We start from the raw sequence: 15507 nt of genomic DNA, 5'->3' as shown, positions 1-15507 counted from the left end.
TCCTGATGTTAGATTTATTGTTTTAGGTGCGACCTCTGAACATCGACGGCTCTCTGAACCTGCTGGGGCTGGAAACGGTTCGACTCATCTACTTCAGAAACAAGATGGCCGGTAAGAACTCTGTTTGTTTGAATGACGCCTGCATTCAAGATATTACTTAGCATTATCTGTAAAATGTGCATTTTATATTTGAATCTTACAGCAAAGGTTTCTACAGTAATACTACATCATGTTGTTGTTTCTAACAGCATAGCTTACAGCAGCATTTTAATTTTGTGGTGGGTCAAAGTTAAACTAATTTCAACTGCTTAATGCACTTTTGGGTAATTTCATTCTAGTAATTTAATTGCATGTTTTATATGTAGTAATTTAATGTAACTGAAATGGAGGAGAAAGTAAAATATCTCCCTCTGTGATCCTCTGCAGGAAAAAACACAAAGCAGCAGAAAATAGAAGCATCTCAAAATGATGCTTAAAGAAATCAGGAAATGTCCGAACTTGCAATCATTAATGATATTATGCTTATATAATTAGAGTATTAGTTTTTTGTTTTAATTTTTAAATTCTGATTATTGTCCATACTGGATTATTGCAAAGCCCTGCTACCAATTAAATAATTTTCATTTAAATATCACTTTTGTGGCTATAAAAGCATTTTCTTAGTCATAATAACAGCTAGCAGTTTTCCACCAAGTCCTCACATTTTTGAAGACTAGATTTAATTTAGTTCTTCCTCGGTGCAACAGGAAAGAGTTGAACATCTGCATCGAGGATAGTTTAGCAGAATATGTGCTGTGGCTGCTCATATTTGTCATTGCAGGACTTGAACTCTTGAATTCCTGTGTTATTTTATTATTTTCTTTCTGTGCTGCACTGTTTATATTCCTTATACGTCACCGTCAGCCACCGAGCTGAAATAGAAAAGCTTCGTAAAGACGCCTCTTGCTCCATTTGTGATCTTTCAGAGGGTGATGAGCTCGTCGTCCCGGAGACGTCAGACAACAGCAGGAAGCAGATGGTGCGCAGCATGAACAACAAGAGACGCTTCTCCTTCAGGGTACCAGAAGAAGAGCGACTTCAGCAGAGGAGGTAGAGAAGCCGAGACACCCGAGACCTTAAACTCACTCTGAACAGGACTTTACTCTGAACAGGACTTTACTCTGAACAGAACTTTACTCTGAACAGAACTTTACTCTGAACAGGACTTTACTCTGAACAGGACTTTACTCTGAACAGAACTTTACTCTGAACAGGACTTTACTCTGAACAGGACTTTACTCTGAACAGGACTTTACTCTGAACAGGACTTTACTCTGAACAGGACTTTACTCTGAACAGGACTTTACTCTGAACAGAACTTTACTGTCGCTGTGCACCACCAGGAGCCTTTTCTAGGTCACTAGTTTTTATTTTCACAACATTCACCTTAAGTTTTCCAGACATTTTGCTCTGTTGTGGAAAGTTGATCAAGTTTAGTCCTAATTTCTAACGTTTCTGATGATGTTGTAGCATTCCTGTGTTAATGTAAGCTCTAGATTTACTAGTCCATCCATCTATGTTTCAGCCATGAGTCGTGTCCTTCAGATACAAGTTGCTGACGTAAGTTTAAGGGAAGAATGGTGTTTGGAAGGACCTTTTTAGCCTCCCACCACCACCACCCGATTCTGGATAAACAGAAGAAAATGTCTAGACGGATGAGTGGATGTATTTAGCCTGTATCAGTTAACAACAGCCCACTTACACCTGCTTCCACTATTACATTTTCATTGAGAAGCACGTAGATGAATTGAAACAATATTACACAATGCAGACATTTTATAGTAGTCAAAAAAATCTAATATTAAATTTTTATCCTCCAGGGACAGAGAGCTGGACTATTTCACTGAATCTGTTCCTCCTGTGTTCATGTTTTCAGAGAGATGCTGCGAGATCCAGAGATGAGGAACAAGCTGATCTCTAATCCCACCAACTTCAACCACGTGGCCCACATGGGACCAGGAGACGGGATCCAGATCCTGAAAGACCTGCCCATGGTACACCTGTGAACACACAGCTTCCCCACAGGCTTGTCTCACACATGATGCAAACGTTGTGTTTTGATGTGTCACAAGGAAAGCTCACAAAATACACAGAAACACTGTTTGACATGTGTGTATTTGTGGCTCTTCACTTCCTTCAACCATACAGCACGCTAACACTGAGATCTGAACAGAGGAAGCTGTCTAGTTTACAGTTTACAATAATATGATAATAATAATAACTTTATTTCTATAGCAGCCTTAAGAACAGCGTCACAAAGAGCTTTGACAGTTAAAACATGAAACACAGACAATCAGACAAGATGGAGGAGACAAGTCAGAGCAGTCAATTAAAATAAATAGTAAAAATGACAATAAATAAAATGAATAATTATCTAGATTAGCACACAACTCAAACAAGGGAACTAGGCAGTTTGAAAATTAAAGAACAAGATTGAGGGTTAAAAGTTAGAAATTTAAAAAATAAGTAAAAACTACAGAATTAAAGAATTAGAGAGACGACATCACACCAAAGAACCAGGCAGCTAAAAGTCAAATAAAACCAGAGAGAACATCTGAAATAAACAGGACATAATACAGAATAAAACACTAAAACTAAGTAAAGCTGAAAGAAAACCTCACATAAAAGCAAGTCTGTAAAAGTGGGTTTAAGAAGTGATTTAAAAGAAGTTAGTGACTCTGCAGGTGGTTCTAAAGTGGAGGTCCTGATGGAGAACGCTCAGCCATCTTTAGATTTAACCCTCAACTTTGGAACAACCAGAAGGATCCACCTGAAGATCTGAATGTTTTTTCGTGACTTGTTTTGTAAACTAACCTGAAATGTTCAATCACATATTGGAACTCTTTGCTCTCACATCACCTCGTCCACTAAAACCTGAGCTGCTTCCTGTTTGTCCTGTGTGTTATATTCAGATCACACGTGGATCATATGTGTGTTGAGCATGTTGTGTTTGTGCACCGTCCTCACTCCTCTCCCTGCACTGCACTCTGTGTTCTCTGTGTTTGTTTGGTTTCTGGGTGTTTAAACCAGAACGTCCGTGTTCAGGAGAGCCGTGCAGGATTCAGCGGTTCCGTCAGCATCCCCTCCATCACCAAGAACCGGGCCGAGCCGGGCCGATCCATGAGCGCCAGCAGCGGACTGGGCATCCGTAAGTAGAAAACAGAAAAACACTCCAGTTAAAGAGCCTCTAGAAGATCCATCATCAGAACAATAAAACACAAATAAACACAGATTCAGAATTCTGTGGATTCTTACGTAACAAACCTGAGTAAGCGATCTTCCTGGATCAATGTTCTTTTTTCAGAATTAGTTTCCGGTTCAACATTTATGGCTGAGTTACTCCAACATCACAGCAATATTACATAGCATTTTATTTTAGGAGTAGTTTTCCAGTGTTTGAGCATTGATAGGTGAGTTGGTAGAGAGGCAGTGACTTCATATGAGTTACATCTGAGTCATTTTAATGCAGAAAGGGTCATTTTAATGAAAACAACTAATAATAATACATTTTATTTGTAAGCGCCTTTCTCGACACCCAAGGTCACTTTACAAGAGAAACAAATACAACAACAGATAAAAACCATACATAAAGAAAGATGCAGTTACAGTGAATAAACAGTCTTGAACAGGTGAATTTTGAGTCTGGGTTTGAAGAGAGGCAGAGAGTCGATGTTCTAGAGGTCCGGTGGGAATGACTTCCAGAGTTTGGTGCTGAAAAACAAAAAAACAAGAAGATTTTTTTTTAAGTTGAATGTGCCTTTCTGTATTTTTGTGCATAATAAATTAATCCATAGGCTTTAAACAGGTTTAGAATGAAGGTTAGATGTTGTATCTGGTCCAGATCTGGAATGAAGACGGGGTTGTAAACGCTCACAGGGTCCAAGGATCAGACTAATTCCTGGGTAGGTTTTTTTAATATATATATATATATATATATATATATATATATATATATATATATATATAATTTTATTTATATATATATATATATATATACATATACATATATATATATATATATATATATATAACAAATCTAGAAAATAAAATGAGCAAAAAAAACCTGAAAAAATTTTTATATATATATATATATATATACACATTGTTATTTTTAGTTTTATTTATTTATTGCTCTTTTTTTTCAATATTTGGTCTTACTGGTTTAAGATGCATTTTCATTTAATTTTTTGCTCAAATTAATTTTTTTAATATTGAATACAATCTTTTTAATTTGTCATAACTGCTCAATCTGCCTTTTTTTGTGGGTAAATCAGAGTGTACTTTAACCAGATGATGTTGGGTTCCTCTACTTCAGGCTCGTCCTCCCAGAACGGCAGCGCTCTGCGCAGGGAGCTGTCAGGAGGAAGCTACGGGTCCAAACGGCAGACCATGACGTCTCCGTCTGAGAGCTCCCTGTCCTCTGGAGGAGGGATGGACTGTGGCGACGCTCCGCTCTCACAGTTCGACAGAGAGGTCAGTAACCATCCAAACTGAACATACAGCTCCATGTGCGGTTGATTCTAAACACCAGAAGGACTTTATTCCAAATCTTTTAGAGGCGACTGACAGCTTTGGAACGGTTGGCCTAAACTAATCTTTTCTTAATGGCATACCTGTTACTAACTTCTACTAAGTGTTGACTCTAATCAGTTTAAAGATCTGAACAGAGTTACTGTCAACCCAGCATCAGCTTCGTATGAACAAGTGGAGATCATGACTGTAGAAATAGACATGAAATGACCAAATAGCTTAAAATAGATCCATTGTTTCCCTCTGAAAAGACGTCCTTCTTCCCATCAGCCACAAACATCCCAACATCTACGTGCAGATTCCATCCCACCGCTGGTTAGCTCCGTGTCATGTAGAGTCCCAGTTAAAGCTTCCCATGATGCCTGCTGGAGGTTCAGTTCACACAAGTTGTTCTCTCAGGAGGACGTTAAAGTCCCTTTAACAGTTTGTGTAACAGTTCTTAAATATAGCAGATTTTAGAACAACTTGGGTTGACCAAAGTGCTGCTCATGTTGAAAAACAGACAATAATCTGCAGAAAACAGAATGAAACTGCTGGAATCAATAAATATAAAAAAACAAAGCTCAACAGGACAGCAACTTGTAAGATGAGTTAGTAAAATAAGTATAAAATACTAAAATCAAAGCAATGTCATCTTTAGATTGTACTTGAAAATTGAATAATCTATTCTAATCAAGATTATTCTTGAAAAATGTAAATGGAGCATCGCTGTTTGAAAGCTTTGAAGCTGCTACTGCAGTTGTAGAATGGCTAATACTAGTTTTTCTGAGGATCGGAGAGGCTAAAGCTACGTGTCCACTAGATCTGACGATTTCCCACTTTGAAACGCACCTCTTTCTAAGCTGATCCAGTTGTGTTTCCAGCAGCTCATTTGCATAAAGTAGACTCAACTTCTACTTTATGCAAATTCAGTGCGGAGATCCAACGCATCGTGAAACATTCCTCAAACATCTAAACTCGCCGTTGGTGAACTAAATCCAGGACAGATTCAGCTGCTGCACAGATTATTTCTCACTTTAAATGCTTTCAGAAATACTTTTCCCTGAAGTGTTTTTGAAATAAAGGAGAAAGTTTGCAGCCGAGCTGCTGTGTTTATCCAACTCATCTGCCGGACTGTCAAGCTGAAAGCTCGGTCACATGACTATGTAGCGGCCGTTGAAGCTCCAGTGCTGTCATGTGACCATGTTGTGTCCCGCTAGTGACCGCCCACCGTGCGTGCGATTTTCAGATGCGGTGCATTTAAATGCAGGAAAAACGCATCTAGTGGACACGTAGCTTCACTGTATGTTTTCTGTAAGTATTCATATACTGTGTATGTACTATACCCCTCTACTATACTATATACGTACTATACCCCTGTACTATACTATATATGTACTATACCCCTGTACTATACTATATACATACTATACCCCTGTACTATACTATATATGTACTATACCCCTCTACTATACTATATATGTACTTTTGATGCTGTAACGCGCATGCCTAGTGCGGAACCCGACTACTCGATTAATTGCCAGAATATCAGATAGAATACTCGATTAATTTCTCGAATTAAAATTCCTGAAATGTCCTCAGATATCGACCAACGCTTGGTTCTCAGGACGTAAAATCAAACTCAACTCAGTCACAAACGATTGTATTCCAGCAGCATCAGGTTGTAAACTGTCATCTTGTAAATGTGATCAGTCAGGAGCTACAGCAGCCTGTCCAGTTACCCCCATCCTCCTCCCACCCTCCAACCGCCTGCCATCCTCTCCGTGGCCCCCCATCCCCACGGCCAAGCGTGGACACTGTCATCCCCATCTTGCCCCCATTTTTGCCCCCATTTGTCGCCTCCCTCCACCCTATACCCCAGCTTGCCCCCTCCCCACCCCGGCATGCTGTCTGTGGGCTGGGCGCTGAGTCTGAACTCTCCTCTGCAGTGGCAGGCAGTCTCACCATCGGAGAAGACCCCTGATCTGAAAAGGGCTTTAAGGACCCTGCTTAGTAAGATGAAGGTAATGTCACTGTGTCACTGAATACGCACCCACACACAGAACACAGTGTGTCCGTCCGGTGTTTACCAGCAGACACGTCAGAAACACACACTCAGGTTGCCGCTGGAGCTCTGCCCTCGCTGCACCATTTCAGCCCCTCCAGCGGTCCGTTGCATCTTTCACCGGAGCATCAGCTGCACCATCAGTCCGTCTGTCATCCGGCGTCCATCCTGCTGGTGAAACGGTGCAACGCTGCTTCCTGTCGCTGCTGCTGATCACAGAGCATGTGTGCTTCCATTGCTGCACCCTGATGTTTCTAACCAGCATCAGTTCAGAGCACAGCCAGTAAAAACAAGGAGGGATGTCCCGATCAAAGCCGACCCGATCCGTAGTAGAGAGGCTCAGATGATTACCAGAAACAACCTCTGAGCAGTGTTCTACAATGCTAATATTTAAAGTTTTGCCAAGGATTTGTGCAAAGATTATTCATTTTAGTCACAGTGCTCGTCTCCCTGCGTATAAAAATAAAAAGGTAGCATCCTTCTCTTAGCCAGATCAACACCACTGTTACTGGATTTAACCCTCCTGCTGTCCTCATTTACGGCACCAAAAAATATGATTTCCTTGTCTGAAAAAAATCCCAAAATTCAGCAAAAAAAATCCCCAAATTTCTGAAAATTTGCAAAACCTTCAGGAAGAAAATTCCAATAATTCCTTAAAAGTTTCCCTTAAAAGTTTTATTTTAAAAAAATCCCCCAAATTTGGCAAAAAAATTCTTGTAACTATTTTCAATAAATGAGTAAAAATCTTCCAAAAAAATCCTAAAAATATCTAAAGTGATTCCATATATATCAGTAAAACTTCTAATGTTTTCTTTAAGAACATTCACATAAAAATTTAATGTGAATGTTCTTAAGAAACATTTTTAACATTTCCCAAGATTAAGATTTCCCAAAAATGTTGAAAATGTGGACATCAGAAGTTTCACTGTGAAAATAGTTGTTTTTTCCACATTTCCAAACTTTAAAACGGGTCAATTTTGACGAACAGGACGACACAAGGGTTATAAAACCGGAGAGCTTTCTTTCCACGTACAGTGCAACTGCAGCTGGGTCAACGTATAACTGTGGGAATTTTTGTGTCATAGTTTACATTTTTGCTGTTTTCAGGTCTAAAATCAACATGACTGCCTATAACCAGACACCACATGGCGTTTTACAGAAAGATTCTTCTAAATATTATATATACAACTGAGTAAAATTTAAATTGAAAGTTATTTAAAATTTTTAATTAACACACTTCCTGGAGAGGTGTTTTTGTAATGAGGAACTTAGTTGAAAGTGATTTCTCGAACAGATTTCCATATAAAATCTGATGTATTACAAAAACAGAAATATCTGTCATGATTGTCTCAACTTAATAAAAGAACACAATCCAAACTATTTCTGAATCAGCTCATTTTATTATTGTTCACCTCATTAGAAGGTGGTTGGTATTAAATTCAGATGGTTATTTAGTTGATATTTTAGTGATATCCAGTCATTTTTATTAATAAGTGACTGTTTCCATAATAAATAATTATGGAATTTGTAAAGACATGATCGTAATGAGCATAAAAACATTAGTTTTTTTATTTTTAATAAAAATGGATGCAGATATATCCCATGGACTTCAAAAGGCCCTCAGTTATAGATTGACCTGGACAATTTATATTCCAGAGTGGGATCGCAAAGTGAGACTTGAATCAGCAAAAAAGTTACGTCTGATTCTTTGTTTACACCCACTCTCATGCAGGCGCCACAGATTTTGATAATCTTCTTAATAAATGTGGCGTTAACAATCAATAAAACAACAAATTACATCAGAGTTCAGTTCCTATGGTGTGACGTAAGTTGATTTTCACCGTTAGTCGGACCTCTGGTGAAAATGTAAACAAAGCCGTTCCGTGCATCACGATATCCATCAGTTCACATATTAGTACAACTACAGTAACGACAGTCATTACCTTACACTGGAACACAACTCAGGAAAATACCGGCCAAAATGTAAACTGCAAGTCTGGCATACGCTGGGAGCCATGATGAAGTTAGTGAATGTAGAATAATCCAATGTGGCAGCAAATGTAAACAAAGCCGTCTTATAGCGCCGCGTGACGACTGTACATACAATATTCATCCACTCCGATCGCCAACTAGTTCCACTGAACCAGTTCTAACGTAATGCTGAAACGCCGTACGTTAAACCAGGGACTGGCCCATAATCAGTTATGACATAATGGCAAAACGCTGTAAGTCGAGGACATCGTAAACCGAGGACCTCCTGTAGTCATTTGTCCTGTGTTGATATTTTAGTCAATATACATGTGGGTTGATGCCATTGTGATGCAGAAATGCTGTCCTAGTCAGTCTCGGCTTACCTTAAACAAATAAACGCTAGCCGGACGTCATTAAGCGTCACAGAAGTCTTGGTCATGGTGCCCGTTGACCTGATAAACCCCACGATGCTCTCAGTTTTCTTGAACTGCCCATAGTCCACGTGACGCCTCCTCAGGTGGCTGCAGTAATAAACAGTAACACTATGAGTCCACATGGGGACAGATTTAGATGCTTCACGATATTGAAGGTTTGATGTGCGAATAAACAAGTTTTACCAAAAAACGGTTCAACAGAATGTGTTCTTGATGTGTGAAAAAAGCCATGCAACTGCTGAATCTGTCCTCATTTTAGAGAAATAATGGTTGGTTTAGAAGTTTTTGGGGAAGTTTCCAGATGCAGCCGGACAGCTTGATTTGCATAAAGTAGCCGAGATCTTTACTTTCTGCAAATATGGAGCAGGAAATACAACATCCTGTGTATAGAAAGGCGTTGTGGGTATCTGTGTACATACTGTGACGATATTTGGACAGCGTAAAAATGACAAATCTAGTGGAAACACCATAAAAAGTACTGCAAATAATCTACAATACAAAAAGTGTGTGTGATCTAAGAAAATAGAACTGGATCTTAATCGTGACATCCCTTCTACTAGTCTGTTCTCAGGGTTCTACTTCCTGTGAAAAAGTGTTAAAAACCAGTCTGGAAGGACTGAGCAGACATCAGACTGTTTGGAAACGAGCACAAAGTCTGCATGAAACCTGAAACACTTTATGTCTCTGATGACTGATTAAAATGAGCTTTTAACGTCACATTGAACAAATTTGTCTTCATTGTAGCTGGGCAGCGCTTCTCTCAGTGTCTACAGGACCTTTTGTAGTTTTAAAGAACTAAAACCAGCTGCCCAGCTACACTGACCTGTGAGGTGCACCAGAGTGTGTTGATGTCGCCCAAAAATGACATTCATATATGACTAAACTGCTTTCTCGTTTGTGTTTAGGGGGAAAGACCGATCTAGTACAACAGTAGGAAACTTCTCCACTGTTACAGGAGGTGGATTTAGGCACTAAAAACTACGCAGCTGAGTTTAGGGATTCAGTGTTCCAAAGAAAACGCTGAAAGCAGTTCAATGGGCAGAAAGTACTTGATTTATCAAGCTAGCCATTTAAAATATACATAGTTTATGATATAAAAAGCTTCAAGCAGGAGGCCCCTGATGGTCTCAGATGGAATGAACCCTTTTGTGATTGAAAACGTTTCCCTCACAACGTAACTGAGAACAGTTTAGTTGTATCTGAAGGTAATCTTTTGGAGACGGGTTTGTGATGTTTTAGTTTTTCTCAGCAGATCCTGGAGATGTGGAGTTTAACAGTGTTTCTAGCTTCACTCAGGTCTGATTAGCTGTAGATGGTAGAAACAGTGGAGTGACTGTGCTTTTTGCTGTTTTATAGACCAGATGTGTTTGTTCAAGTTTAGATTTGATCCAAATAGAGACAATCATCACTCATTAATTTGGAAAAACTGGACTTTATACAACATATGAGATAATTATGAACCTCAAACCTGAACTGGAAGGAAACCCAACATATTCACCACATAAACAGCTGGATGTGTTTTTCTATAAGAGTGATAAAAGTCATACTGTCTGTTTTTGAACCACATCATCCCTCCTCATCTGCCTGCATGTTTGTTCTCCTCTCAGCTGATCATTTCTGGCCAATCATGTGCTGCTGATGTGGTGGAAGAAATGCCAAACAGTCCGACTTTACATCTGGGCTCCATCCCATAGACAGTCGTAATGAAGGAGAGATCACCTATAGCGACATCCAGCTGCTGTTAGAGGAGAATTCTGGTTTATTTCATAGTAATGTGGCTCCATGTGTTGGCTAACTTTACACTCCTTTCTATCTAAAAAACAAAACAAAAATCTATCTATCTATCTATCTATCTATCTATCTATCTATCTATCTATCTATCTATCTATCTATCTATAGTCTATCTATCTATCTATCTATCTATCTATAGTCTATCTATCTATCTATCTATCTATCTATCTATAGTCTATCTATCTATCTATCTATCTATCTATCTATCTATCTATAGTCTATCTATCTATCTATCTATCTATCTATCTATCTATCTATAATCTATCTATCTATCTATAGTCTATCTATATCTATCTATAATCTATCTATCTATCTATCTATAATCTATCTATCTATCTATCTATCTATAATCTATCTATCTATCTATAGTCTATCTATATCTATATCTATCTATCTATAGTCTATCTATCTATCTATAGTCTATATCTATCTATAGTCTATATCTATCTATCTATAGTCTATCTATCTATCTATCTATCTATCTATAGTCTAGCTATCTATCTATAGTCTATCTATCTATCTATAGTCTATATCTATCTATAGTCTATCTATATCTATCTATCTATAGTCTATCTATCTATCTATAGTCTATCTATCTATGTCTATCTATCTATAGTCTATCTATCTATCTATCTATAGTCTGTCTGTCTATCTATCTATCTATCTATCTATCTATCTATCTATAGTCTATCTATCTATCTATCTATCTATCTATAATCTATCTATCTATCTATTGTCTATCTATATCTATCTATAATCTATCTATCTATCTATAATCTATCTATAGTCTATCTATATCTATATCTATCTATCTATAGTCTATCTATCTATCTATAGTCTATATCTATCTATAGTCTATATCTATCTATAGTCTATCTATCTATCTATCTATCTATCTATCTATAGTCTAGCTATCTATCTATAGTCTATATCTATCTATAGTCTATCTATATCTATCTATCTATAGTCTATCTATCTATCTATAGTCTATCTATCTATAGTCTATCTATCTATAGTCTATCTATCTATCTATCTATAGTCTGTCTGTCTATCTATCTATCTATCTATCTATCTATCTATCTATCGATCTATCTCTATAATCTATCTATCTATCTATCTATAGTCTATCTATCTATAGTCTATCTATAGTCTATCTATCTATCTATAGTCTATCTATCTATAGTCTATCTATATCTATCTATCTATCTATCTATCTATCTATCTATCTATCTATCTATCTATCTATCTATCTATCTATCTATCTATCTATCTATCTATCTATCTATCTATCTATCTATCTATCTATCTATCTATCGTGGCTGAGATTCAAGGAAACAGCGTTTAGTTTGGGCAGTTAGGATGAACTCCCTGCAGCTTTCCAAAGAAAACTCATCTTTACTTGAATCGGACTGAAAATAAACACAGATTAACTGACTGTAGCAGACATATTTCTAAATGTTTCAGCTTTTACTGACAGGAGGAAGTATCCTGTCCACCTGGTAGAGTTATTTTTTCTACTGGATATTTTAGAAAAGCTGCAAATTTATTAGATGTTGGAATTTGTCCAAGTCTGCCAGATCGGAGATCGGAAGAGATCGGACTCTGAGCAGTTTTCCTCCTCAGTCGGAGTCAGTTTTCTGACATTTCTTCAGGTCGTTTTCATGTCTTTCTGCTTCCATGCCTGCAGTAAAAGTCAACTAAAGGGTGTGTTCAGATAATATTCGGTCAGCCGGTAATGGTTCTGGATGGTTAAGTTCTGCTTCTCTTCAGTTGGTAGACAGTAAAAGACAACCCACTCAGTAGTTCTTGGCTTTAGATTTGGAATTTGTCCATCACCATCTTTTGAAACCAGGTGCAATGAGCTAGTGTTGGATTTGACTTTTCAATGGAAACTGCAGCAGCCTGTCATTAGTCCTAAAACATAGTCTTCTTTATCGTGTGTTTTCCTCTAAGTTGGGCCTTAATTTACAAAATAAACATCACATGTAATTCAAAAAGTCTTCAGACTAGCAAGTGGGACCATAAAGTCAGTAGGAAAATGTGTACTGATGTAATAAATCAAGTGAGAAGTTGGGTCTCTGAATCAATCTGATCTCTTTTATGTAAGCAGAAGAGTCGCCCTCTGCTGGTCATCAGATAGAATGCAGGTTTCAGACATTTTACTTACAGTCTGCGCCTTAAACAAAACATTTAAAATGATTAAAAATTCTCTTTCTTTTGTCCGCTGCAGGGAGATCATGCTCTGGACTTCCATCTAAACACGCGTGTTTCGTGCAACATTTTCCAGAATCTCTGCAAAGCTCACGTGATATTTAGAGCCACATTAATAGGAAATAACCCAGAACATCATATATTTAATACTTCTACATTCTGCAGACAGAGAAAGTCTCTAGTTTCATGAATCTGAATTGGGTTTATTTTATAGACGGAAACATCATCTAATTTTGGCTTTTTTTTTGTTTCCTTTCCCACTTTCTTCACCTCCAACTCCCTCTCTCTCTTCTTTAATCTCCCCCCTCCAGGACTCGGACTCCCCCCGTCACTCCACGGCCTCCAACAGCTCCACCTTCAGCAGCCCTCCCAGTCCGGCCTCCCCTCACAAGACCAAGTCCCTGTCCCTGGAGAGTACAGACCGGATGGGCTGGGACTCATGAGCAGCCGCTAGCCGCTGGCTGCTGGCTGCTAGCCGCTAGTTGCTAGCTGTTCGCCCATCCACAACCGACCGACCGACTGACCGACTGACAGCACAGGACTCCCTCCTCTCCACCGCAGCCTCCCACTTCCTTCTGAACTTCCCCCCTCACCGCCCAGAGAACTGCACCTCCTGACCAACATCTGCCCCTCCTTACCGCCCGGTTTGTCTCAGCGTTCTTCCATAACGGGGCAGAAAGAGTCTCTCTGAGGGGAGAAGCTATCATTACTTAGCGAACGTGTGTGTGTGCGTGCGTGCGTGCGTGCGAGCGAGCGAGTGAGTGAGAGGCGTGTGCACGTGTTCATCCAGTACGACATCCCATCGATCGGCTCTTTTCGCCGCCAAACCGAAGCCGTCGAGCTTCATTGACGCCCTGTCAGACTCTAAACCTCATGGTGCAACACTAAAAACCAAGAGGATTATTGCTGTTGTTGTGGAGAGAAATGATTTGTACTTGTACATAGGACCCGTTGGGTTTCAGGGGACGATATTTTAATTTATTTATCAACCTTTAGACGAGGAAAGGGAGGTTTGCTTAAACTTCCCGCTGTTGCTTTGGGTGTTGCGAAAATTTAAAACAATGAAAAAGAAGAAAAAAAGAGAAAGGAAAGGAATGATTATTTTTTATTTTTTGCTCCTGATACTAAGTGCAGTGACTTTATACTATTTTTTATTTTGACCGTCAACAGCAGCATCATCACGACTGTGCTACTCTCTTCCTCATTGGTCCGGTGATCCGGCGGCTCGTCCTCCATCGTAGACGTTCGCTGTGCAACCAAACTTCACCACAATAATGTACATAAGTAGAGAGTAATATATGATAAGGAAAATACTATAGAGAACTACACGGGAAAGAAAAAGAAAAATCCTCTTTGACTTTTATTTTTCTGAGTGATTTGGGGTTGTTGTTTTCACACACATAAAAAGCCATTTTAAACCACTTTTTTTTTTTTTTTTTTTTACCGATTTTGATTTTAGATTTGTTTTATATTTTATGTACGACACGCGTTGTTTGTGTGTTTTTTTTCTTCCACACTTGGTTTGTATGGATCGACACTACTGCCCGTACTGTAGAGTGAAACATTTACCACAAACCTGCTTTGTTTTCACGCAGCAGATGCCTTTCGTCCTTTATGATCAGTGCTTTCCAATTTAAGCTCAATTTAACCAAAAAAAAACAACGGACAAAAGAGGGAGAATTAGTTCTTTTCTCACAGCCTTTGCTCATCCTGAGGAATGTTTTCGATGGTTTGTAAGAACTCTTGAGTTTAAAGTAAAATAAGAATGTAAACACTAAGAAAAACTAACGATACGCTGCGAGATCGTCGGCACTTTGTGTTGGTCTGTTTGAGCCGCTGCCGGCTGTTGGAGTCTGGAACATGAGCAGAACGTCTCCGGGCGTTTTTTCCTTTGGCAGAGCGTAAAGAGCATTTTACGGCGTGGCGGCTCCTGGCTGCAGAGGAGGGCGTTCACAGCCAAAAACCTGTTACCTCCGTTCAGCTGCTTTGGTTTCCTTTGACGGCATTTCAACCGAGGAATCGCAGAATTAGAAAATCTAGCGAGGTGGTTCTGGTGTGGTGTTTTCTGGACTCTGGTGGCAACGCTGCAGACGGTTTTTAGTCCTCGGAGCCTTTTGAGGAACAGCCGGGTCTGTTTTATTCCATTTGTCTCGTCAGAAAGGGAAACAAAAAGTACTTTGCTCGTCATTCCTGCCCGTTTGAAACACTACAGAGTAGCTCTAAACAACCCGTTCCAAGTGTTTTTTTGTTTTGTGTTTTATATGAAGAGAGAAGGTTATTCCAGACATCTTAGAACATGTTTTAAGCTCTCCTTTAGTTCCTGCTGGAGTTTATCTGTAGAATGTATTCACTGTGGGGAGGGGAGAGGAGACCGTCTCAGCCTGGTGGCGTTTTATTATCGGCCGATGTACAGAAAAGAAAAGAAAAAAAAACTGCTCCCAGATGTTTAGAGGAGAAGGAAACTCAGGAAATGTCAGAACCAATGAA

At 39.0% G+C, this 15507-nt stretch overlaps 1 protein-coding gene across 9 annotated transcripts in view; it reads left to right on the top strand.

Annotated features, from left to right (window-relative positions):
• cdc42bpab (CDC42 binding protein kinase alpha (DMPK-like) b) overlaps positions 1 to 14072 on the top strand; it is a 131925-nt gene extending 117853 nt beyond the window's left edge. For 4 of the 9 annotated variants that reach the window (XM_055015887.1, XM_055015883.1, XM_055015885.1 and 1 more), the window contains 7 exons: positions 27 to 111; positions 966 to 1089; positions 1916 to 2033; positions 3070 to 3187; positions 4355 to 4512; positions 6498 to 6572; positions 13332 to 14072. In XM_055015887.1, the coding sequence (XP_054871862.1) occupies positions 27 to 111; positions 966 to 1089; positions 1916 to 2033; positions 3070 to 3187; positions 4355 to 4512; positions 6498 to 6572; positions 13332 to 13463 (810 nt within the window). In that variant the 3' untranslated portion in view covers positions 13464 to 14072. The remainder of the gene's footprint in view (positions 1 to 26; positions 112 to 965; positions 1090 to 1915; positions 2034 to 3069; positions 3188 to 4354; positions 4513 to 6497; positions 6573 to 13331) is intronic. The other 5 variants (XM_055015888.1, XM_055015889.1, XM_055015891.1 and 2 more) reach the window with 2 other exon arrangements.
• Positions 14073 to 15507: the final 1435 nt, after the last annotated feature.

This window comes from Amphiprion ocellaris, chromosome 12, assembly GCF_022539595.1.
Source record: "Amphiprion ocellaris isolate individual 3 ecotype Okinawa chromosome 12, ASM2253959v1, whole genome shotgun sequence".
Taxonomy (NCBI): domain Eukaryota; kingdom Metazoa; phylum Chordata; class Actinopteri; family Pomacentridae; genus Amphiprion; species Amphiprion ocellaris.
Note: the sequence above shows the minus strand (reverse complement) of the source record. Positions and strands in the feature narration are given on the sequence as shown.